Source organism: Calliopsis andreniformis, chromosome 5 (assembly GCF_051401765.1).
Source record: "Calliopsis andreniformis isolate RMS-2024a chromosome 5, iyCalAndr_principal, whole genome shotgun sequence".
In the NCBI taxonomy this organism is placed as follows: domain Eukaryota; kingdom Metazoa; phylum Arthropoda; class Insecta; order Hymenoptera; family Andrenidae; genus Calliopsis; species Calliopsis andreniformis.
The window spans coordinates 23,374,768-23,402,215 of record NC_135066.1 but is presented as its reverse complement, the minus strand read 5'-3'; the positions used below and the strand labels follow the sequence as shown (position 1 = coordinate 23,402,215).

Here is a 27,448-nt window from a genome sequence, read left to right as displayed (position 1 = left end):
AGCTCAATTTTGAAAAACATTATACATATACCGTATCGCCATTTTTCTCTGTTTTCCGTTTCTGGAGTTGATCAGTTTCACATCTGAGCAGCTCATTTGAATTGTATAAATCAACAGAATTGTCAATGTTTTGGTGAATAGAAAAATTATTATACTTACCGAGTATCTGGCTAAGAACGGTGCGGCCATCTTCGCCAAGGCAGGCGCTGCGGGCATCAAAGGGATTTGTGAATTGTACGAATGCATAGCCTTTGTGCATGGATATTCCTGAAACAACAACAAACGATTGTAACGTTTCAAAACGGGTCGTTCATTCTCGACGCGAATAAAACAGGAATACCGAGATAATAGAGACAGAAATCTTTAATTAAAATTGTTTCTATGAATTTTGATGAGGGGCGGAAATCTTGGAGGAGAACCATCATTCTGCGAGTCGGACATTGAATCAGAGTTACGGTTCCTCAGATGAAAACAGACTTGGCTTTGTTGCTCGATTTTTAAACTGTGAAAAGCGACACGGGATAAATAGCAGATTTAGAAATATTTGAAAACACTCTCTACTGATAATTGAGAAAGGAAATAATGAAATTTAAAAGACAAGGAATTTTAGGAGGTGCTCAAAATGCAAATTTATTATAACTTAAGTTTCGTAGATTTAGCTTTGAAGAACGTTATTATATAGAAAATAAGGAAGTTTTGTTTAAGAGATGAACTTCTGAAAGAGGAATTTCCATTTTGAATAATTTATTAAAATAGTTTATTAACGAAGTATTCTATAATAGAAGTGAAAATCTAATAATATAAGCAGTGTGAAATATTGAGTAGGTTAATGCGTCTATAGGTATTTAAAGTCCTATATTAAGATGTATTCGATTATTATATTGTAATTGTATTACTGCAAACAATGACAAACTTCACTTTTGTCTAGATTAAAATTTTCATTATCTTTATATTCTAGTACATCAAATTACTATAAAAAGCTGTGTACCCAGCAACGAAATACAATACTGTTTTCACAAATATTTGAAACCTGTAAGAATCAGCTTTTACAATAGTAAAAGAACACTAGAAATTGTATGCATTATTTTATACAAATATAAAGAATTTGATAAGTACAAAATGTAATTATTTTTCAAACGATAAAAATTTGACTCATTCCAAAAGTGAAAAATGTTCCCACGATTTTATGAAGCCGTCTTTTTATTAATGTCCACCTAATTAAATATTTCCTTCATGTTGGAAGAGATGACAAAAGGATAATTATTATACTTTGTTTTCTTAACATAAATAATTCCAGTAGAGTATTTCCAGGAAATATAGCAAAGTTGCTGGTAATGGGCATCTAACTTTTCAAATAAACTTTTCGTTTAATATAACATTCATTTCACCTTCCAGTTGTGACATGTACAAGTTTCTGCGGAGTAACAGTTTTCATTGCACGAAGAACATTTATGAACTAAAACTTTATACTCGTTTAAAATCTACTTTCTGCTGAGCAACCGAAGCAGTTTCCTTTAATTAATTATTCAAATCTTTAACTTTGTTTCAAGCTTGCGAGAATTTCAGACATTATGGACATCTTTGACGGAAAAAAGTTCTGTTATTTTGGAAAAGCCAGTTCAAATCAGTGATGTCAGAAACATAAAGCATAAATAACTTTCACATAAATCTACTGTTTTTGCGCTCGTTTGATGCATGATATTTAAACATATGAAATTAAAGTGTTTAAAGAGAAGTGAATTACACCTTTGCGATAATTTATTCTTATTATACTAAAAGCAAAAGCAAGAGAAAAAACAAATTACACGTGAACGAATGCTCTCAGAGCATTTTTAAAGTAAACGTCACATGAAACATCCAAGAGCTTTTTCCTGAACCATCGTTCACTCTATGGCTATAAAGCGAAGTTAGTTTTACGTGCAAAACTTTATGCAAACTTTTCTCGAAAAGTATTAAAAACAGGCAGATCAAATTTCATGTTATTGCTAAAATTTATATTTAGGCGAAAATGTGTTTTACTAAATAACATTTTTAACCAAGGATTTCAAATGAAATCGGTGCTGTGAAGATTTCGAGCACGCCGAAGTGAATCTATCGCGTAATCTGGGGATACAGATTTCAACTGTGACGTATTTGTTGTTGAAAATTCCTCTGTCAATATTTTTCCATTTTTTCCCTTCCTTTTTTTGCACTACCTACCACATGGTACCCGGGTCATCGATTCCGTGGGCAGGCTGCGTAGCAAGTCGGCGGATACGTTCATTTTAACGTGCAAGAGTTGCCTGTAATCTCTGCACCCGTAATAACTTTTGCGTGGTTAGCAGCTGACCATGCATGGAATTCATTATGCCGAAACAAATATGTAAATCTCCATATATTCCTGCCATGAGTTATACACATATGGCAACGGGTGTACACCCCTGCTAGGATATATTTCGCGTGGGACACGTGTGTGTCCACCTACCCTCGAAACAGTCGGTGACGGTTGAAAAAAAAGAACTTATCTGTCCATGCCAGTTGCGTCGGACATGTTAATAATATCAAGGGTTGAAAATCTCGACCACTTTATGTCCTTCTCCTGTAACCGTGGGTTACATATTATTTTACAAGTCTCGTATGTAGTATAGAAATTATTTTTAATGATATTCACGTTGCTTAAGTTATGAGGTCATATTCTATCATATAACACATTCTGTTTTTCCCGACACTGCGGATTGGCGAATAATTTTTACGAATGTGACTTTATGTAGTCATATATTCAGGTAGGCTTACACTAAAAAGGTGCTCAATCCTTCGCGAAAACCAAAGATTCTTAACCTCTTACAACTTCGATCAGCCTGCCTTCCGTCTATCCTCAGACGTGATTCTAAATTTTTACCAAATATATATTATTCCAAATTACGGCTAGTATGTACGATAACATATGATAAAATACAACTAATGGTTATAGGATACGATTATACGATAGAATACAAACTATAATTAAAAATAGAAATTATATTGTATAGTAGGCAATTATATACAGGGTGGTCCATTTAAGTAAGGCCACATAAATATCTCTTTTTCTAATTGTGATGGCATAAAAAATATCTTATATGCAATTTGAATGGTATCGAAGTATCAGTATATTACAAGGAATGTTTTTCTTTCGAAATTTCAAATAAAATACTTTTTATAAGCTTTGTAAGCTTTTTATTCCTTATTGAATTGGCGAGTTGAAGAGCAATACAAGTCCAAAAAAAAACATTTTCGGATATTTAATTCCCACGTGTAGTTCGATGCATTTTACACATCTAGACACCAGAGCTATTGGCTTTCTGTATGACTTAACCAGATATAGTTTTGAGATTCTCCGAAAATAACTAATTTGAGACTTGTTCAGTTCTTCAACTTTTCAGAATTTTACTGAAATTGAGCGTACTCTTAAGTAATTCTTCTAGTCCAGAGCCCCAAAAATTGTGTTAGTGAGAAATTTTGTCTTTCAAACTATTACAGACATAAATTTTTCAAAGTTTATATATTTACCTTACAATTACATTTGAACGAAATTACACAAATTTTTAGAAATTAGAATAATCCGTTGGTTTCAAAGATTTTGAGTCAGCTAAGAAAAGTAGTTTCGAGTAATATAGACTTAGTTTTACAGTTGAATCGACTATAGTTTTTTAAATGTTTGAATGAACGTAAATTTTATTGACAAGATATCTACACATATTAAAACAAAAATTTTTCCAATCAGCCCTTTTTTCAGTTTTTGAAAGTATGCAGTTCTCCGAAATGTTAAATCACTGTATCAACGAAGCAAAAAAAAGATTCAGGCTCGTAGGAGTTCCAGTATATCGCACTTTTCCGACCATCACGAACTTCTAGGAAAGTCTCGAGCGCTCTTTACCGCAACGACACTTCGTAATCTCCGCGACGACTGCTTTGTGCGCGACGCCAGAGGGTGGAGAACAAGAAAAAGGCCTCGTGTCCTTACCGACGAGCGGCTCGAGCCAAGAGAAACGTGAAATTGGAGAAGATGCGACTTGTTGGATAGAGAACGGGGACGAAGGTCTTCGTTGCGAAATGCCGGGCCAATGGTGACAGCTGAGCCAAACAGATTGCATGAATCGAGTGGGCTAACAATACGATGACTCGAATATCGTATCAAAACTGGTGACATTCGCGTATCAGGTGTTATATTTTGCTTTAAAATTGTAGAACGATATAATTCCTGACCAATTCATGAGATACATTTTTGTACGTTTTTTTAATATCAGAGCTGCGAACCAATTGATTAAAGAAAGTACAATATTCTTCCAACACAGATATTGAAATTTATTTACAAGATATGGGAGGATACTTGAAATCCTTAGTATACGCAAGATCTGTTGAAAGTGTTAAAATACTTTGATACAAAATTCAACAGGGATCTCAACAAATTGAAAGAGCATGAAGGAGAATTGAAGGAGGAGTTATATCGATGATAAGATGTCTCCAGAAATGTGTTGATACTCAAAGTACTTAGTTTTAAGCATCTCTTGTGAAGGTAACTAAATATGAAATGATAGGACACGAAATATACTACATCTCATAAACAAGGTGAAATAGGATATATGTTTATATAAACATTTTGCATTGATTTTAAGTGCTGAACAGCTCCTGAAGCATTATCCACTTATTGCGATATTCAGTATATGTAGATTCATCATTATATTCATTATATCTTGAAATTACTTAGACTAATTGATATTTACTTTTCATGCATAGTTATACTCGTGTCCTTGATAAGATTACACCGTATTTTAGTTGAATCTGAAAGCGTGTCCTTTATTATAGCTCGTTAACCATGAGTCTACAGGGTGTTAAAAAAAAACCATTCAATATTTATATGGTATATAGGATACATTGTACTGAGTAAAAAAGCTTTAGTAAACATAGGTCGAAAGGTCAACCGTTTCTGAGATATAAACATTTTTATTTGTTATTATCATAATTGACTTAATACTGAATTTTCGATGTTTACAGAAGATTTTCCACATGTCCACCTTCCATTTCTACACACGCTTGGCATCTTCGTTTTACAGAGTCGCGAACTCTCTCGAAAATTCCACATTTCTGTCGAATTGTTTGACAAGCATGGTGGATTCGGTTACATAATTCTTCTAAATCATTTATCGGCGAGGAATACATTAGGCTTTTTAAATATCCCCATAAAAAGAAGTCCAAAGTGTTTAAATCGGGGGATCGAGGAGGCCATGCAACTGGTCCACCACGTCCAATCCACCTTTGACCGAACACCATGTTTAAGTGGTCTCTCACATTACGCACAAAATGAGGTGGTGCCCCATCATGCATGTACCACATCGATAATCTTTCTGCCAAAGGCATATCATCCAAGTACTGAGGTAATTCAGAACGCGGTTTGTAAACACTAAAGTAAACATCGCATGCGATAGAAGCAAGTAAGTCAGTCACGATACTAGCAAAGAAAAATATTTATATCTCAGAAACGGTTGAACTTTCGACCTATGTTTACTAACGCTTTTTTACTCAGTACAGTGTATCCTATATACCATATAAATATTGAATGGTTTTTTTTGAACACCCTGTATATTCAGGATCTCTGAAATAGTGGTCTGAAGCTAGAAATTCAATATTAAAATAAAAGAAAAAATTAAGACTAATGAAATTGCATTTGACACTTGCTTTCCGAACTATTAGTTGTTGCAGATATACATCTAAAATGTGTGAGAAATATGTCTGACTTGGGAACTTATTCCACTGTCGGCGTACATTAGCCAAAACAGACATAGTAACATTAATAGAAAAAGATTCCGAGTCAGACACATTTCACGTCAATTTTAGGTGTATTTTCGATAATTAATAACTCAGTAACGAAGTCTCAAACACAATTTCGTCACTTTTGGTTTACTTCTTATTTTAGCATATAGAATCATTCTAGAATTTCCGCCACCTGTTGTCGAACATTCTGTAGAACAAAAGTAATTCTATAAAAAAATCTTTTTTGTCCTACAAAATCAGGAGATGTCTCATAATAGATGATTAAGTTTTGAACCAAGACTGAATCATGTTCTTCGTAATTTTAGAAGAGTCTACCTCGAAAAGTCGTTGAATTTTTTACAATTTTAATCTATTGCTGTAGTTGCAAACCTGTAATGCATTTGGTTTTTTACATGTAAAGACAGAAACTTTTAGGTTGCCTACTACATGATAAACCAGATTGCAATTGAAATTAGAAAAGAATACCACAATATTTCCTTCTCTGTGCGAGAGTACTGGAAAATTGACCTTTATCTCTATTTACAAATTAAGATTGCTTTACAAATTCAGATTCTGTAATCATGCTAGAACAAGGAAAGCTCTTCTAGAGTTAGAAACATTCACAAATATGAAGAATCTTAGTGTAACTTCAAATGGGTTCTAATATGTTTAAATTTAAGGCCGCTTGAATGTAGTGTCTTGCTTCGTTATGAGATCATTGCTATTTAACTTGAAATTATTCAAAGGAAGAAAGAAAGAAATAGTCTCAAAGAATCAAAGAAAGAGTCTTGCGATAAGCATAAGTTGAACTGATAAACACGTTCCTCTATGTATTCATTATTTATCTGTAAGCTTATATCGACAGAGCACTTAAGTCTCAGTCCAGGCTCAAATCAGATTTGGAACTCATTAAACAGATGCCACAAAAAGAACGCAACTTTTCAATAGACAAAGTTACATTAATCTCTAATGTAATTAAAACATCCTGTATCACACATTATTTTTTTCTAGTTACATCCCTCAGCTAAGGATTGTATCTTATTAACTACAATATTATATTGTCATAAATGGTATATTTTCCTTAGTTACCCAAATTTTTATTAGCTACGAAAATAATCATGTGTAAGTGACAATAATTAGTTTATTACTACTTGCATTTGAATGTATGTATGTGAATATGTCGATCTTTTCAATTAATCAAAAAATAATGTAAAAAACGACAAGGCACATTAAATAAGAAAAAGTAATCCCTATCGTCTATGATACCCCAAACGAGTAGTAACCTATCTCAGCGTCAAACTGCAAGTAATGAGTAGTAAGAATCACTAGTTCTATGCTGAAGAGTATTTCTGTTTGTACACGTAACTTCGTAGTTCGAGACTTTACGTGTAATCACACACTCCGACTTAACCTTGTGTGGATGGGTTAATTATAGAGACTAGTTCTCGGAACAAATGTATAATCGTTTATTCAAAGGTTGGTTGTAGCTTGGTGGTCTAAACAGTTCTGTCTTCTTCGACTTCTTCTTGTCTAAGGAAAACTTCCAAACCCTTACATTGGGTAGAGGTGGGAAAATCAGAGAGGGGGTCGAATATGAAAGTAATTGTATACGTGATACCTCAATATATCAAAATTGTCAGACAAATAAAAATTACAAGTAAAAGAAAAGAAAATGAGATTAATAACAAATAATACAGACGATTACTTCTCATGTGACAGTCAAGTCAAAGACATTGATATTTGTAAAGTGGCACAATTTCATTGGCTTCTACTGTAAATGTCTCGTTATCACCAAGTTATTTGACAAGGCAACACTGATTTGAAATAATTTAACGCAACGAAGTGTTGCAGCATTATCGAAAGCTCAGTCTCAGACTGTAGCATTGTTCAATCGGGCTTTCGCGCACTGGACTCTCTTTGAATCCTCGAAGCCTCATGGAATGTGACGCCGCGGACAACGGTGTCTGGGTGGCGCCGATAAACAGCTTACTTTCAGAAGCTTCCTCAATAAAGCTCGAAGACAGCGCACTGGCCCCTCACAATACGACTGCGTGGAACTTTGTTCCGAACTTATGAGCCGTCGGAGGAATTAAAAGGGGGCTTCGATTCGTCAGATAAGAGGACGACCACTATAGACAGACGAGGCTACATTCATCTTGGACGACAGCTGTACGAAGTAGATTGTATAGATCAAGTGCATGGCAAGGGATCCTATCGTTTTCCAAACCTGAGAACTTCCGTTTAATTTTATTTTCGAATTGGACTGTTGAAGTATGCTTCGAACTTGTACTACCACGACATAGGATTCGTTGACTTTATGTTTCTGAAAGGGGTTAAACAGAGTGCTGTAGGGTTTGACAAGTCGAATTCTTCCGCCGTTTTGCAATACTGGCGACATGTTAACGCGTACACGCACGCCGCCATGTGTCGCGAATCAAAAACAATGATCTTCGATTTTACGATCAATGCGGGAAGACAATTAACTATCGATGACGCCAGACACGTTGAACATTTATACAAATAATCATCAGAAAAAGAAGTATAACCGCATCAAAAAGGAAAGACAACAGTTCACAAACAGAATTGCAAAGCCGAAGAAATAATAATGGGATTCGACAGAATCATAATATTACTATGTGTATTAGAATTGTACAGAGTAAATTTTTATAAGATTGTCTCTTCATTGTTATGTTCATGATGAATCTTAGTTGTCTAAATGTAATAGACAAAAAAGATTAATTACAATGCCTTTTTCGGGACAGTAATAGGTTCACGTTTACGGCTAATTTAGCAAAAACTTCTCTGTTAATTAACTTTACAAGCTTCTATATTTATAGAATTAAGGATTAGTGCACAGTTGACGAGAAAAGAGAGACTGTGAGATATCTATCTGTGTTATAACGAGTGATGAAGTCTTTCAAAATTATTTTAATGACAAAAATTCATGACTTTTCTTATAAGAATCGTTTTAGCGGTAGTAATAAAAATGGAATTCACAACACAATGAAACTTAAGTTAAAGTACCCAGCAGTTGAACTAAAAGTAAAAGTGCTATATAGTTTGAACTTTACTGGTTTTAAATTCACAAAAAATTTACCATACGACAATATTGTTTTGCTCAAGGTATCGAGTACTAAGTACTTTACCCTGTATCATCAAATACATACTGATATATCATCAAACATAATTTGACAAAATACATAATATAACAAACAGAACATATGGCTACAATTTAAAGTAGACAAACTCAATGCACAGTCAGAAGTCAAACAATACCAACGATTTGAGAGCTTCTATGGAAGTAAAAAGACATCTCAATACTAATACGAACAAGTTAAACAATTAACTTCAGTTTGATGACTAATAAAATAGATTACACCTGAAGAATGGCGATTGAGAAGTATTTCCAATTTTCTGGATGCTTTTAAATAATTATTATTTGGTGTTTCAACAGTCGCTGTCTCGTCCGACATTATGAAATTCCGTGAGCGCTTCTACGAAAATGTGCGTTCTCATTTTGAGCATGTATTAGATTTCACGTTATTAAATACAGCGGGGATGGCAATTATGACGTACAGTGTCGAATTAATTGAATCATCTAAATGTAATGCAGCAAGTTTTCATTAGAAGCGTGAGACGCGTTACGCAACTTGGAAGGAAACTTCATCATAGACTACGCTTTAATTTTACTTGTTTTGGGAACACCAAACATGGATCGCTTTGCGTTGCAGTGACAGCTGTACGCAACAGGCTTGAAGAAACTCGAAATTCATATAAAATGGTTCGAGTTGCGCGAAACTTGTTCTAGCACAAGTGTTACGCTGTTATTTGAGAAGGTACGGTACTACTGCATGTTAAAGAGACAAATGTGGTTTAATAATATGGCAAATTTAGAAAAATAGTGTATTTCTTATACGAAATACAGTGTTGTTTCGGTACGAACTCGATAGTACAGTCGTGTTTTTTTATAGGCAGTAAGGTAGTAAGTTGAGTTTAGAATGAATCTTCTTCTTCATTCTTAGTACTTAACTGGTTTTAGGTCTTGAGCTTGTCTCGGAAGAGTACTATAATTTCAAGGAAACGCATTACAAATATTACTGTACTCAATTACTCGGTGAGGGTTGTTTGATAATCAAGGCAACACAGTATTATCTTTATACAATATCATGATGGTACATTTGTGTTTTCTTGTGACTAGTGAGTAGATAAACCTTTGTTAGAAACTACTTTCTCAACTTCTTCAGCTTCTGCACTAGTTTCCTGTTGTGTGGCTTCAAAGAAACCTGAGTGTTTCAGCAAGTTTTTATCGGAACAGTAGTTCACTACTACATGTTGTACCCATAGTTTCAAAACATCAAAAATAGCAAAAGAAATCTTGCAATAGAGATTCAATTCGATTCTAAGCTCACATAACAAAATAACTCCTATTCAGCCCGAGAAAAATTTCATACAATGTAGTTCTAAATTCAATAACAGAAAAAAATCTCGCCATTATATCAAATTTTAGTCAATAACGAGATTCCAGACCAGTTCAAAAACTATTTATCTAAACTGAATTCGTTGGCCACAAAGTGGATCATCGTGATTGATATTTATTATTCTCCCCCAGTGGTTTAGTTACTCGCAATAAAAGTACATTTCCCAAACGACGTTAGTGGCACAATGAAAGTGATGGAGTCATCGAGGGTTCGTGCGAACTGGAGACGAATATCCAATCGGGATATCGAAGGTCAAGGAGCTATCACGGCGCAAATTGGGTTACCGAGGACGGAACGTATCGAGAAAATCTTATTTCCAACTCGCTATTTTTCTCAGGCTAGGACTCGGTGTTTTTATGTTGGATAATAGGATGAGTTTCCCCTGCTATCTGACCCGTTCTTTGAATCTTCGCAAGTTCAGTTTGTAACTATCCCTACTTCGCAACTTTTCTTAGACCAATGTACGATAGTTCAAAATGAATCACTCTATAATAAAATGTATGTACAGAGTGTTAGACAACTGATGTTAGAAATTTAACGGGATCATTCTGTATATAAATATAGGACGAAAATTATGAATGATGAAATTGCGTTTAGATCTTCGTTTCAGAGTTTTTAATCGATTCTTATAAAAACGTCTGAAAACGTGAAATGTATCTAATTTGGAACTTATTCCATCTACTGCCGGCGCACATTAGTTAGGTCAAACATAGCGAAATCAGTACACTCTGTAGACACATTTTCTGCGTATTTCAAGCATTTTCTGAACAGTTAGTAACTCGAAAATGAAACCTGAAGTGCAGTTTCGTCTACCTTCATTTTTATTTTATTTTAACATGTAGGCTAACCTCATATTTCTGACACTTGTTGTCGAACACCTTGTGTGTTGTACAAAGTTGTAAAACTAAGAGGGAAAAGTAGATACAAACAATTATGAAATTTCGTATATAAGTAGTGTATTTCGCCTATAATACAAAGCTATTTTTTGTCATGTTGAAAGTCATTTTAAGGGTATGAAGTTAACTCCAAAAGTTTTAGCATTTTTTAGTTTTTTGAGTATAACTTTGTAACGGTACGAGATAGAGCAAAACGTTACATGTACCAATTGTTCAATTTTTTGTGCTCTGTCACACTATTGCATGGAAATTGTCCTCATTGTATACCATTTTTAAATAAACAAAGTACTATGTTGCTCATATATACTAACGGTGACAGATAGATACGATTTTTATACATAAAAAATTATCATTTTAAACAATCGAATGAAATATAAAAGAATATTTTTAGTATGGTATTTGTCATAACAAATAGTTACTGTTATACGCATGCTGCTACATTTTGTCCGATGTTTCATTCGATTTACATTTCTTAACACAAATTAGGTGATTTCTATTTTATTATGACGATGAATGCCTATTTCATACAAATCAAATCTTTTTTTTCAACAAGTTGTTCCACATACGTGTACGTAATAATACACATGTAGACTTTAGGAAGGGAGTGATTGTTTATACATTCACCTATATGAAGGGAGTGAAGGATCATGAAATATGTAATAAATAAAATAGTATGTGATATTTAGGACAGCGTAACAATGATTGTTTAAAGAACGTTCAGTACTTAGAGACGGGAGATCAGAGTTATTGTCAGGTTCAAAAAGGCTTCGTTACAAAGCGTTTAATGTATATTTTTCTGTTTAAATACATTTTCTTTGTCTTTTTAGTAAATCGTTACAGTCACTCCACCTTATCCGATTCCTAAATCCTACATGTATATTATTATGTACACGAATATACACATATATTATTTTTAGCAGTTAGGGAAAGTGTCGAATCTTATTAGTAATTTAGAGAGGCCTGTGGCGCATGGAAGAAATGGCGAATAGTTTCGAAAATGTTGCCTTAAAAGACTTATGCGATTTTATGCAGTATAAATATATTTATTGCAAATATGAGTATGTAACAGTTATTCCAATAATACTTAAGGATTAAATTAATATAAATAACACACTGTTATTAATTTATATTGCAGTTTAGAAATAAAAAAAAGGTAAACTGTAATAAACAGTAAACAACAAAAAAGGTGAAAGTCGAAATATCTCTGAAACAGTGAGAGTCAAAGTTTTGTACATATATATCACTATTACATAAAAGACATATATTTTTATTGCATAAAATAGCAAAGTAGCATCTGATCATTTGTATATATTTACTTTCGCGAAAATATTTTTTTCCATTGACTTTTACCACGAAAAAATTGTTCCTTTTCTTTTACTTTAATGTGATAGGTCTATCCTATTGTATAATAATTCTTATTTGGCCAATTTTACATTTTCGACAGGTATTGTACTCGACTGAATAGTGCCATTTGTAACTATAGATAAGCTCTACTATTTAAACACACTCTTGGCCAATGACACCTTTTATCTCCTTCTTATGTATATATAAAAAAAGTATGTATGAAAATTTCAATCTAAAATATTCATTTTTCTCAACTAAAATGAAATTAATAATTTCGATCAGCACGTTTTCACAAAAAAAGGCAAAAATATCATGTTACAGTGTCCTATCATGAAAATATCATGTTTCAGTAGAGTAAATAAATTCAAAATAAGATAAACAGTATTTTTAACTGCCTTGCAATTTTATTTAGATCCATTTAAGATTGTAAACCTCTTACATTTGTCGAAAAAGTAAGTAAGTATTCAATTTGGTACGGACGCCATTGCTTGGAATTACTTACAGGCGAAGAAATCTGCTTTAGCGTGTCTTTAGCGAGAGAGACGAATTTTTTCATAAAGTTAGAAAGATCCGATCTACTGTACAATCTGGCAACGTTGTGGGAAATATGCTTCTGAAGTTAAGTCCCCCTCATAGTCAAGCGTCGATCGCCTGACACGCGCAGATCTCAACTTTAAAAAATCAAACAGTAGTCAAATATACCACTAACTGTACCATAAGCAATGCTTGTTGTAAGTCGATTCTTTATTACAAAAATGAAGGCATACTCCATAGGGTGAAACATGATTTTCGTGTAGTATGTGCAAAAGCGTTTAAAATATTTTTAATGAGAGACGCACTGTAGCGGTAGAAATAAGATTAAAAGTGATATCTGTTGGGAGTACAATATTAGCAATGTTTTAGTAGAAGATTATATTATTGCATTTGGCGTTTTCCAATGATTTCAATGGATTTGTTTGTCCTAATATCTTAAATTGCTTTTTTTAAATGAATGATACTTTGTGGAAGATTAGTTTCTATACAGCAGATTTTTCGAGGGGACGCATATACTTAGTTTGCCTTTTTTTACCTTTTCAAAGTTTTTTTGGGTGGATTTCACGCCTTTTTATGACATTGAATAAAGGATTAGTTATTGTTGATCAAGCTGACTTTAACCTGATGGAGAAATGCTCTGTACTTTTTTTAATTAAAGCAAATTATTTAATAATGTAAGGAATTGTTTAATTTGATTCATGAAGTTCCGTAATATATTCTTAAGTGAGAAAAGGATCCAATGTTGCTAATCGTCAGAAGAACAAGAATTGAAAAGTTGAAGAATACGCAGTTATCAATAACTTATTAATTTCGTGAATGGCTGCAAAATAAATATATTTTCCCAGTCTCGTGTTGATGGTCGAGGTGATAAACGTTCGCTCTGTTCCACGAGTTATACGCTATTAGTGTAGTGGTAGTAGTGCTTGTTGTGATTTCTTCAATACGTAACTCAACACGTTTGGGCTTCTTAATGTCCTCCTTTTAACTCTATTAATTCAGAGATATATTCCAGTGTACAGGAATCTCTCCTACTGGAATCATGGCTACAGAAAATGTATCTCAAGTCAAGATTTCTTCGGAATCTACATACGCAAGTATAATGCAAGAAGACAGTCTCCCCACGAAAGAACATGCTATAGTATTAGACGCATATGACGACATCACCATTAAAGAATACATAGTCGCAGTTGGAAAAGCTATTAATCCTATCAACATAAGGTTCGCTTCAAGAATTTCCAATAACAGAGTTTGTTTGTACTTATCGGACAAATCATTGGCAAACAAGCTTACGTCAAAAAATGTTAGCATTAGTATTAAAGAACGTCTTCTCTCTGCTAGGCCTTTACTCATAAAAACTATACGGGTCATTCTCTCCAATGTTTGCCCTGTTATTCCACACTCTGTGATATTAAATATCTTTAAGCAAATGGGTATTAGAACAGTATCGCTTATGTCCTTTATCCGGGTAGGATTTTCTGAAGCAGGTTTCTCAGATATCCTCAGCTACCGAAGACAGATTTACATCCATCCAGATGATACAAACAAGCTTCCAGAGAATTTACAAGTTAATTTTGATGATACCATCAACTGGATATTCATTTCAACGGATAGTTTATCGTGTTTCTTATGTAAAAAGGAAGATCATGTGGCCAAACATTGCCAAACTACTAACAAAAGTCTAAATCAACAGAATGATAATCCTTCCTTATTAGCTCATGAAGAGAAATCCGATTTGAACACGGAAAGTTATTCTCAATTAACTGGCCCGAAAAACTCTCAGAAAGCTATATCCAATTTTGATGAAATAATGGATTTTGATGCAACTAAGGTGTCTAATAAAAGACCCTTTTCCTCAACTGCATCAAATGCCTCTCACAGTTTATCAGAGGAGATTAATAAAGAATTCTCTCCGTCACTCTTAAACACTACCTCATGTAAAGATGCAACTGGCTCGAGCTTCATGAGTCTTACCGCAGCTAAAAAGTTGATTGTTCCTGTCAAGAAAAAGAAAAAACTGAATGCTCCGAAGAAGTGACTAATTCTAATGCAATGGATGATTTGGATCAAGTCTTAAGACTAATCAAACATACGCTTACCCAACAACCAGATACTTACGTTCTACAGTATAATCAATACAAAGAATTTTTAACTAAAGCTAAGGGCAATACAAATAACATTCATCTGGCCCAGTCTTATACTGATGATCTGACTCAACTTGTTAAGATGCTTCGTGAAACCTACCCCAGTGTTTCTAGTAGAGCTATTAAAAATAGAATCCCTAGAATTATTAAGAAATTGGAACTCAACGTCACCTTGTCCTAAGATAAGGAAGAAGATATCTCTGACTCATCTTTAGATCTCGGATCCGACACTGATGTTTCTCTCTCACCAGAAGACCTTCCTTGCAATATACAAAAGACTTAAGCCTGTCTAAAATAGTGAATCATGAACAATCTTAACACTAATCCTCGCTCTAGTCCTGACCTTGAAGTTGTTCTTTGGAATTGTAGAGGTATTTCTAAGTGCAGTGCAGAACTTCAAAAATATTTGGAGAATATTGACGTATTTATTGGCGTAGAAACTATGCTCAATAGTAACAAAAAATTTGATATTCCCAGTTTTCACTCCCTTAGAATCGACAGAAATAACAGACCTGGTGGTGGTCTTATCTTCTTAGTAAGAAAATCTCTTAATTTTTGTCCTGTACAAGGATTATGTAATGTAGCTAATAATTTGGAAACTGGGGCTATCAAAATTCATGGTGTAAGTCCTTCTTTAGTCTTGGCAGGTTGCTACAGGGTTCCTGCCACTTATATTTCTCAGATGGAGTGGGATCAGCTCTTCTGACAATAAGCTCCCATGGCCCTTGTCTCATCATTGGTGACTTCAATTTTCGTAGTACTCACTGGAATTGCTCCATAACAGATCCCAATGGTATTAGACTTTTCAATTCCATAAATGATTACGACCTAATTTTAATTAATCACAACACTCTTACACATATAGATACATACAGGAATAAATTCTCGAACTTAGACCTTACTCTTTGTCCGCCTGAAATTTTCGACACTGTCAAATTTAGTGTTTTTGATGATACCTGGGGATCGAATCATTTTGCTTTAAGTCTCAATCTAAGGGTAGAAAAGATATACTACTTCAAACACCGTCGCTGACTCTCTTCCAAGAAAACGGGTTGGACGCAATTCCAATCTTTATTGGAAGAATCATATAATAGTCTTCGTGATCCTTGCTATGAATTACTAAGTACCATTGATAAATATAACTTTTTTACCAAATTAGTAACTGATGCTGCTGTAAAAATCACTCCTACTCCTAAATTGTTTAGTCTTAAGCAACATAGAAATCTTGTACCCTGGTGGGACAGTGAATGTGCAAAACTCATTCGTCATAGAAAGGCTGCTTCTAAAAAATGGACTTACACTAGCTGTATAAATGACTATATTGAATATAAAAAGCGTAAGGCTACTACTAGGCAATGCATTACGAAAAAGAAAAGAGTCAACTTCACAGAATTTGCTGCAAGCATCAACTTTCAAGTTGATGTATCATATGTTTGAAATAAGTGTAGAATTTTGAGAATCAAATAGGCCAATATCAAACCAGACAAAAGCAGTTCCTCAGATCGTATTAATAATATTCAAGAAACAATTAACAAGATTAGTACACCCTGGGTACCTACACTTCCAACTACTTCTCTTTTTTTTTTCCGTTTAACAATATAAACGATCGGTTTCCCAGCTCCACATTTAACCTACGTGAATTTAATCTGGCCCTTAATAGTTGTAGTCTTAAGACATTTCCAGGGCCTGATAATATTGAATATAAAGTTATCATTATGTTACCTCTTAAGTTTAAGCTTATTCTGCTTGATCTCATTAATGAAATTTTCCTGAATAGTACCTTCCCCTCTTCTTGGAGGTATAGCCTGACATATTTTATTGATAAAAAGAATGGTAATGTTCGTCCCATCTCACTTACTTCTTGTCTCTGAAAAATTTTGGAAAAAATGATTAAGCTTAGACTTCAGTGGTGGGTGGAGTCCTCTAGTTTTCTACCACCGTCTCAAGCTGGTTTTCATTCCGGAAGATCCTGTTCCGACAACCTTGCAGCATTAACTTTGGCCATTGAGGAGGCCTTCTCCATGAATAAGGATGTTTTGTCATACTTCCTTGATGTCAAGGGGGCTTTTGACAATGTCAACAATGATATTCTCCTTCAGAAATTGCACGACATGGGATCTCCTGGCAATATTATTGATTTTTTAGGTTTTTTGATATATGAACGGAATGTTACGTTTATTCTTAACTCATCGAACACAGTAACAAACAAGGTATTTAAAGACCTACTGCAAGGTGGTGTACTCAGCCCCCTTCTCTACGATACTTAAAAAATATTGTTAAATGGGCTCGATAGTTGCATCAAAATTTTCCAATTTGCAGATGATATCGCGGTCTCTTGTCAAATCTCTGTTTCTAATATTGGAAGAAAAGCCTTGGAGGATGCAGTCTCTGTAATTAGTAGAAACCTTACTCTCCTTGGACTTTCACTATCTCCCAAAAAGACTGTTTTAATACATTTTAACAAAAGAGGAATCTACCCAGGTGTTTGCTCCATCAAAATTGATAATTATAGAATTAAATCTAGTGCTCAGGTTCTTCTTCTGGGCATTCTGTTTGATTATCAGCTTAAATTCAGTAAACAGATTGAATACATACGCATTAAATGTTTTGATAGACTTAACATCTTAAAATTTACAAGTGGCATAAGATGAGGTGCAGACCCATCTACTCTTCTTACTCTATACAAAAGTCTTATTCGTTCAATCATTGATTACAGCTCTTATATATATTTCCCTAAGAATGAGGATCTCAAGTTAAGTATTGAGAGAATTCAGTTTGCAGCCCTTCGTATTACCTTGGGTTATAGATGTATCACCTTGGGTTATAGATGTAGCACCCCTAATAATATCCTTTAGGAAGAGTCCAAGTGCTGTCTGCTTCAACATAGATTTGCTTTCCTATGTAACTGTTTTCTTATAAAAAAACTTTTCGAACAGGGGAACAGCTCTTTATAATTTAATACAAAGGCTCATAGAATCTACAAGATGGTCTAAATTAGTAAGCAAAGCTTGATCTATACTTTCAAGCCAAATTGATGGCTTACAACAACATAGAGTTTGGCTTAGAACCGAAAACAACTTCACTCCATACCTCTGTGGATACATTTTCCTTAGTCCGTCGATAGAAATAAATACTGAATTTGGTTTCCTTCTTAAGGAAGCAGTAGACTCTAATTCTATCTTTTCGGGCCACTTCGTTAATAGGCCTCCCAACTCTATAGCTAGTTTTACTGATAATAGTAAAAAGGAAGAGACAGATATGGTCAGTGCGGCTTATATTTCACCTGAGCTAAACAAATCACGCTTACTAAGTTCACATAAGCACATGTCTGTCTTCTCTGCTGAATGTATTGCAATCAAACCTGTCCTTGAGCTTGCTTCTGATTGTTCTAATTATAATATCTACATCTATTCTAACTGTTTGAGTGCTCTGCAAGCACTATGTAACTATTCGGGCAGTGTTAAATGTAATATCTTCCTACTTAACATTCATAAACTGATAAACTCCTAGTTCACAGAAACAAAGAAATTATTTCTTTTCTGGGTCCCTTCTTATATTGGCATTACATTTAATGAATAAGCAGATGATTTAGCTAAAGAAGCGTTTCATCTCAAGGTCCCGTCTAACATTCTAGTTCCCTACTCCGACTTTTCTCATAGCTTTAGAAAACAGGCTAAGATATTAACGATTAGTAGAAGAAGCTGAGTTCAAAGGTACCAAATTTTTCAAATCTTTTTATTATTCTGGCTCTAGGCTTTGGTTTAGCTATCATAATCTTCCTAGAGATTTCATTTGCTGGGTTAACAGACTTCGATCTAAATACTATCAACTAAAGGCCTCCCTCTTTAAGATCAATCTTGCTGCTGACACGAGTTGCCTGTGTGGTTGTTTGGTGCAGGATCTTAACCTTGTGTTATGGCAGTGTCCGATCTGTGATAATAATAGAAATGTTCTGTTTCACAAACTGTGCAACAAAGGCTACTTCCCACTACGGTGGGAAGTATTACGTATACATATTATATACGTATAATAGATGCCCTTTTGTATGAACCCTCTGTTTACCCTTTACTTTTTGTTCATAAATTTCTAGAGTTTCATTGTTAACACCTTTAGAAAACAATTTAAAGATGTACCAGTAATTTGTCAACCCTAGGTTCTAAGCTATTCTTGTAATGTTCGCATACACAGCAATATGCATACTGCTAATAATCCCTCTAGCAGGTTTATAGCTTAATAAGAAAAAAAGTACATTTTTCATCTTCCTTACGTGTAAATGGATTAGGCATTGATTTCTGTTAAAGGAATACATACGCCGAAACATTGAAAGTATACGGCCGGTTTATAATGGAAAGGTGATTATTATCGCCATGAAAGCAATACATAATTTGTTTAATGTTATTATTCTCTTTAAACCTATATACAAGTAGGAATCAAAACGACTCTTATTCTGTAGCGGGGTCTGCACAGGATAATTAAAATCATCAGTATCAAAAATTATTGACGACATCAGTAATCGTTTACAGTCGATATTAAGGAAATGTGGATTAAATATTGATGATATTTTAATTTTCAGGATCTAAACAATGAGTATTGATAATCTGCCGCAACAGGTACACCTGCTATAATGTATGGTTGTGCTTGCGCCTTTACGCTACGGTCACCCGAAACATCCAACCCTAGGAGAAGAAAATCTTGAAAATGTTGAAAGTGGCGCTTTACTGGATCGCATCACGAGATCTCAGTAACAGATGCACCGATTTTGGTAAGACTAAAGTCCGGCCGTTCTAAGACAGGGAACGGATTTTCCTTTTCCTTCGGTCTGCTATTTCCATTCACACCCACTAGTACTTCTTTAGGCCCAGCACTCTTTGTAGGGCTATAGCCCCTCCTTGGTATATTTCTTTACCTATACCAAGCATCCTTTACTTTTTCAACCACCTTTTGGGTAGATCTTTTGCAACGTGTGTCGAATAGACAATTGATATCCCGCTGTTGAAAACATAGAAAGGAGGGCCTACTGTATCAAAGGGAGCCGGATCTAAAGAAGTGGTGGCGGATGTGAGAGGAAACGGCAGACCGAGGGAAAGGGAGAATCCGTTCCCTGTCTCAAAACGACACGACTTTAGGAGTAATCAAAGGATCGTACGAACATTATATTATGATAATACACGATTAAAATTTTTCATACGCAATACTCCAAGCAATGTGCACAGTAGTGCCGTGCCGACTACGTCCCACGTATACTTGTAGGGTTTGATACGTTAAATTCCCCGCCATATAGCGACACTGGCGACACGTTATAGCATGGATGCACGCCGTCATGTGTCGCGAATAAGAACGATGATCTTCGGCCCTACAATCGATGAAGACAAAAGAATCGAACGTTAAAGAGGACAGACTCGTTGAGTACTTAAATTGAATGAGTACTGGAATTAAATCGGCAAAGGAACGGAAGAATATAAGAAAAAGGAACGATGACCGTTACGAAAGAAGTTTCCGAAATACAAGAGGCTTTATTTCTTCAATTCTCCAACTGTAAATACTATCGCAGCAACGAGAAAATAATAACAGGAATCTGTATGCTTGCAGTATGATCGCGCGTACTTATAATTATATTGATTAGAGTTTTGTAAGCTTCTATTCCTTAGTTTTCTATTTGTGGCGAATCTTAACTGTATAAGTTAAACAATAATAAACAATCAATACATACTTGGCGTCGTGGCACTACCATGCCGTTTGATCAAAGTCATTATTCTAAATAACTTTTCTCTATATGTGTTACCGTCAGTTGCCGTTAGTTTCTGAAATATTCTCAATAACTGCTGGTACACTTATATTGAACTCTGCATATACATAGATACGTATCCGAGTGACCCTATGCACGCTACTCACGTACTTCTTCTACAAACACATCGTGGTGAATGTATTCTTGCTTATTTTTTTAAGAATACGTTAAATTTAAATATTACCTTTAGGTTAGCCTTTATTTAAATAATTATCGCAATATTAGTTAATATTGTCTTCGGGGAAGTTATAAACTTACATAGGCGGGGCAAGGGCTAACCTAGACTAACTCTAGTCCGTCTTTCTTTCCCAAATAGAGGAATATTGAAATATCGTGACCATATAATTTGAACTTCAATGAAATGTTCATGTCATACTTTCCATGATATTTTTCTACGTTTCATGGGGTAACGATATTTTAATATTCTCGTTATTACGGAAGAAAGGTGGATCAGAATTAATCTGGGCTAGGCCGTTTTATGAGGTGGGAGAGTATGCGAGTACTGCCCCAAAACAGTACTTTCGGTAATATTTCAGTAATTGTTTAAATAACAGTTCATGTATAAGCAGAATCTAAATTTCACGTTTTCTCCAAAAAATAAGCAAATGTACATCTTTTTTCGAGCTCCCCCATTTGATTCCTTATCTTCCAGTCTTGAACGTAACTGTAAAACAAAGTAAGCTTGTAGGAAACCTAACCTAAACCTATCGCAAGTGTTCAAAAGACAGTATATGTATAGTATTGAAAATATTTTTCAGTATATCTCGAAAGGTAAAGCTGAGCGACAGTTACATGTATTGGGAAAAGTCATCCAAAATGATTACCTTGACAACATATTTCGAGGTTATGAAATCGGTGAAACGGTTCCTTTTCTATATAATTACCAATTTCTTTGCAATAGCTTGAGAGTGCCCAAAAAAGTGAACAGTTCGTACATTTAAAGTTTTGTTGTATTTCATATCATTACAAAATTATGCTGAAAAAGTGAGAAAACGCCAAAACTTTGATGGTTGATTTCATCCGTCTAAAATAATTTTGACATGAAAGAAATAGCTTATTGTTATACAGAACATACACAATTTGTATGTCAAATTTTATAATGTTTTGAATTTTTAAGTTCTCTACCTTTCGTTATAAGTAACGTAAAACGTATAATTTCTATTTTCTAGATGGTAAAGACATCTGGTAAGACCAGGTTTACGACACGAACGTTCAAAATCCGTTATTTTTGAGGACACATAATCCAGAATGTTAATTAGCTTTACGTCAATGTGACAGATTGTGACCCTAGAAATCGCTTCATTGCTTTACAGTTATGACGAACACGTCAGTTTCTAAAGTCTCGACTCAATAGCTATACGGTAGACGTATAACCCTAGGGAATTCGCAAGATTCATTAGACGCAGTCTGCTATATGCAATGTTCTGGGGTCTATCACTCCCCTGTGGTCCTCCGTAGCCGCCTCATCCTCACTATCGTTAGAGTAGGTAGCAACAGTAAAATATCAAAGTCACTACATACGTTTTCAAGGTCCCCGATTTGCTTATCATGCCTCAGCTCGTATCTTGAACCTAAATTTAAGAGTTTCCTGCGCCATCAGAACATGTTAGAATAGAATAAGAATGAACAAAATCATACTCAAGACAGTATACATAATCTATACATATACAGCTTCCTGCATATTATTGAATAAATTCTCTATTTCTAAAAAGTCAAAGTATTGACGCAATAGATACAACAGTTCAAGTGTTATTTTCCCTGCAAATTTGGAAGCGTTGCCTTAACAGAAATATTGACGTTCGAAGTTTTGAATCCTGATGCTGTCTTATAGACATGAACTTTATGACACTTTTACTTTTTTATGGGAAACATTTTTTTAAATCTAATCTACTTACTTGATACTGAAAAAATTCTATAATATGTGTCGCGATAGCTAACGTGTTCCTGATTTTTTTCATAATTTTTCATCTATTAGTTTAAGAGAAATTGAACAATAACGTAGAGATCTTGAGTTTCTTGTACAAGACTCGAGCTCAGCAAGTAGCGAACGCTACGCGTAGCTTGTGCCCTGTCACCGGACGGCCGTCCGTCCGCTATAGGCGCTTTCTGATTGGTCGATGTTTTTCATTAATAACTCGTTAACGAAGGCCCGGAGGAAATTTTCGGTAAGGAAAAAGTTGCTTAGAATTACACCAGGAATCACCCCTTCTCGGGAGTTACACTTATTCTGGGACACTCTGTATACATATGCATATACATATACATACATACGTGTACGTGTATGTGTATATGTATACATATATGTGGCGCTGACACTTAGAGATTTTCGTTATTCGTACTCATACTCATCCATCTTCCGTTCGTTGTAAGTAAATCGTCGTAAGGCAAAGAAAAATTTTAAAGATAGGGTAGACCAGGGACACACGTAACACAGGACGAATCCAGCAAACGGTATAAAACAAATACCAATCGACTAATAAACCAATGCTTCCATTTTTGTATCTCATTTACATTTCTCCTCCCCCTGATTTTTTGGCAACACGTGATAATAAACGATTCTTTGGATTTTAACGTTTTATTGAAATAGTATATTAAACGTAAACTTGTAGTATCTGCATCCATTACGTATCTTATTGTTCTGGCTTCATAAAATCTTTTGACCTTTTTTGTATTATATTCATTATATATTGACCTTATAGGTAGGTATAAAAAATGTTATAATTATATGTTAGATTAGGATGTAAAACACATTCATGAGAAATATTACTAACAGGGATAAAAGTAAAAAGTTCTTACTGTTGTCCCGATTGTAACTTGTGAATTTCAACTATACTTTTTGCTTCAACAAATATGTTATTCTCATAAAATTTATTAAGGAAAAACCTCGTTACGTCATATTTCCTAAATTTACACATCAGTGATTTTGAAGTTTGAAACAGAATACTACAAAATAACAAAAACGAGTGATGCAATCAGCGTAGTAAACATTTTTCAATACGATTACTAGAAACTACGTAATACCTTTGCATTTCTTGTTAATTCGTCAAATTATTCTCCTGTTTCACATAAGCGTGTCAAGTTACTTTCCTATATACCCATTATGAAAACAGTTATTCATATTTTGAAACTTATCAAAGTTTTCAGTTTTTCAACTTTGATATACAATATAAGCACGCTCGTTTGATTATCATACGACATAAATAAAAAATAAAAATGGACAAAAATAGAGTTATTAAGCTCTTAAATGTGATCTTCAAATACGGGATTACTGTTTACAGAATGTCCCACATTCGCAAAAGAGAAATAGATTGTGGGTTGGCTTCTTACAAGTCTGTATTAAGTTTATGTTGATATTTATACTTAGTTTTACCTTTAAAATAAGTAGAAATAGATTTAGAATTTTTAGAATTATTTTCTTTATTATTTAATTTAATTTTTAAACTTGAATATAATGTTACCATCGTCTCTACCTCAAATTATCGCATGTTATTTTCGACCCTAGGAGTAAGGACAAAAGTGACGAATGACGTACTTTAAAAAATAGTTTATTGAAAAAAATTAGTGTAATATATTGCTAATTTTTTGTTTGATTACATTGTTGACTAATGTAGTTTTGCTGCCCGGTTCAACTTTATTTTAAATTTTATAAAACTTAGAAGTTACAGAGTCAAAAACCCAAATTGTTACATTTGTTCCTGGTTTCTCCTATCACAGACCAAAGTGAATCTTACGCAATGGCAGCAATTTTTTCGCGGCATTCTCTTTGTACCTAGATTAATTTGTATATCTATTTTTTCAAATGATCGCGAATTTGCTACGAATTCACTACCGCTGCGGAAAATCGCATTGGGTTGTTGGAGCCTTTAGGGCCAATGCACACGAGTGATATTTTGACGCCCAATTTTATTGCGATCATATGGTTCTCTTTCTTTTCTCAATTACAAACAATGTAGACACATATATAATTGCAACGAGATCGTGCGTCGAAATATCGCTTGTGTACATCGGACTTTACTTGTTATCATGTCCGTGAACACACTTCTCGATTGAGAGAGAGCGGAGCTAGTTGGAAATCCTTGCAATTGTTTACATGTGTTCACGAACGGTCAATTTCCTACGCGAAACGGAATGGTAACGCTACTAATTTTGACATGCATACGAGTAAGTTTCTGAACTTCTTGATTTACCAGAAAAAGAAGTGGTTTTGTCGAACCTAAAACACTCGTTAGGGTGCACGAGTTCGAGACTATCTGAGTCCAAGTGTGAGCAAGTGATGTGAGAGATTCGATTCGTCGTCGATTATACTCAGGCATAATCGTATTCGGGAATATTCACGATGTGTGTGGGATCGATTTTATACACATATTATACTTTATAAATGTTACTTTTTTGTTTTAGTTAGTACTCAATAAAATTAAAACGTATAGGTATAAATAAACCATAGTTCCACGAATTCTGTACCTTTTAAGAAACTGTAATTTTGCATAATTATAATATTATACCGTTAAAAATACATAGGCATGTCTACGTCTACCTCGGTAGCCCCATTGTTAAAAAATGTCAAATAAATAAAGATAAGAAGAATGCTATCACAATCATATCATAATCACTAAATGATTCCTAATACTAATTAAATTCGATTTCTATAATTTCCTATTAATTATTGTTAGAGATGGATCGACATGTGAATTTATATTAACATATTGTTCATGGTTATGCCAACGGAAATTAAACCTTCTTGTTTCTTTTTTATGTATGTTGTTGTTGTCGATCGTATTAGCCGCGTGTGTGCGTACCGTACATACCGTGTATTATGTGTCAAGGAATATTGTTATTTTAGTTTCCTTCATGCATATTAGTATTCCTTACTCTTAACTTTACATATTCATTTACGCGTGTGTGCGTACCGTACATACCGTGTATTATGTGTCAAGGAATATTGTTATTTTAGTTTCCTTCATGCATATTAGTATTCCTTACTCTTAACTTTACATATTCATTTACGCGTTCGAATATCCCTGTCCATTATTAAGTCCTATCTCATGGTTGATTGCAAAACGTTTTATATTTAATTGTTGGAAAATTGAACTTCCATAAAATAAAATATACGAATAATGAGCAAAAAGCAAATCTGAAATCACTCTATTATGTAGAAACCTGGAAATGAGGGAGTGAAATATTAATGGCGCAGTGTAAAGAGAACGATAATGGGTGCAATTGAAACAGTTTAAAAGACTGACGTATTCGCGTACTCATATTTTTGAAAATTCATGTTACGACTTTACCATTTTATTAGATTGTCTTTGTACAACAAATGCGAAAAGTAAAATTATGTTATAGAATTGTCGTTCATTATGATATACGACACGTTGTAATACTTACAAAATATTGTAATATTTTTCAATAATACCTACTATAAGATAACATTTATACACTTTTTTATAAACTTTCCTGAACTTTCATGAACGTTCATGGCTTTTAACAGAATCATGCCAATCAGTTATTTTTTTGGTTATTCAATGAGTTAAAATATATATCTTTCGAGTTTCAACTAAAGATATTCAAATATAGGACACGAATTACGTATTTAGATTCTTGTTGGTTATTAACGGTCTATGATATCGATCGAAAATGATGCTTATATCGAATTGATAAACATGCGATTTTGCAACCTGAAGACAAAACAAGATGAGGAAGGAGTTAAAACTATGAAAAATTAAACGCAACTACCTCTTTAAATGATGCTAGTTAGCAGCTTTACCTAAGCTAGAAATTTTGTTCAACTAACACGTTCATAGTTCTATGATCCAGATGTGAGTTACGATAATTAGAACAATCATTTTTGAGAATATTTTTTAAAACTATTCTAATGAATTTCTATTAAAGAAATGTATGGATTTTTGCTGATATTGGAACCCACTCCTGACTAACTTTTCAGTACAAACTTTGAATATTTTTGAGAAACTTCCATTATTCTTCTAAATGTAGGAGTGAAACAGTACGTTTCTAATAATGAACTGTGAACGTGTTACTTTAACAAAAGAAACAACATACTGCATAAAAATGCATACTAAATAACATAATTGGGCTACGGTTCTTTATGAGAAATTTTAGCACGCAAAAAAGTATAGGATTCATATACAATAATGCCTTGCTTCCTGATCGGAACTCTGGCTTGCAAGCTGGACGTCGCTATCTCTGCCACTTTTTGGAATTGCCTTTTCAAGTGGTGACAAGTGGAGCTTCGGTGGTACCTACCTAATGTTAACAAACGTAACCTAAACTATTACGTATTACGGCAAAGCAAAATTTATGGTATAAACCCATCCTTGCAAGTTGGTTAAATTTGGTCTCGAGCTGTGGTCAATGTATTAGGCACTACTGTGATATGCACGGTATAACATGTATACGTTTTAATATTTTAAGGGGTGGTAAAATACCTCAGTTGGATCACAAAATGTTTTAAATTGTAATGTCCGATCTGCTTCCATTTTACAGTAATAA

The 27,448-nt window shown here is 34.1% G+C and overlaps 1 protein-coding gene across 8 annotated transcripts in view; it reads right to left on the bottom strand.

Moving 5' to 3' along the window:
- Positions 1-27,448, bottom strand: part of LOC143179230 (uncharacterized) — a 590,730-nt gene that overhangs the window by 377,099 nt on the left and 186,183 nt on the right. For 7 of the 8 annotated variants that reach the window (XM_076378351.1, XM_076378350.1, XM_076378352.1 and 4 more), the window contains one exon: positions 160-267. In XM_076378351.1, coding sequence (XP_076234466.1) covers positions 160-267 — 108 coding nt within the window. Of the gene's footprint in view, positions 1-159; positions 268-2,199; positions 2,310-27,448 lie in introns of those variants that run through there. The other variant, XM_076378355.1, reaches the window with a different exon arrangement.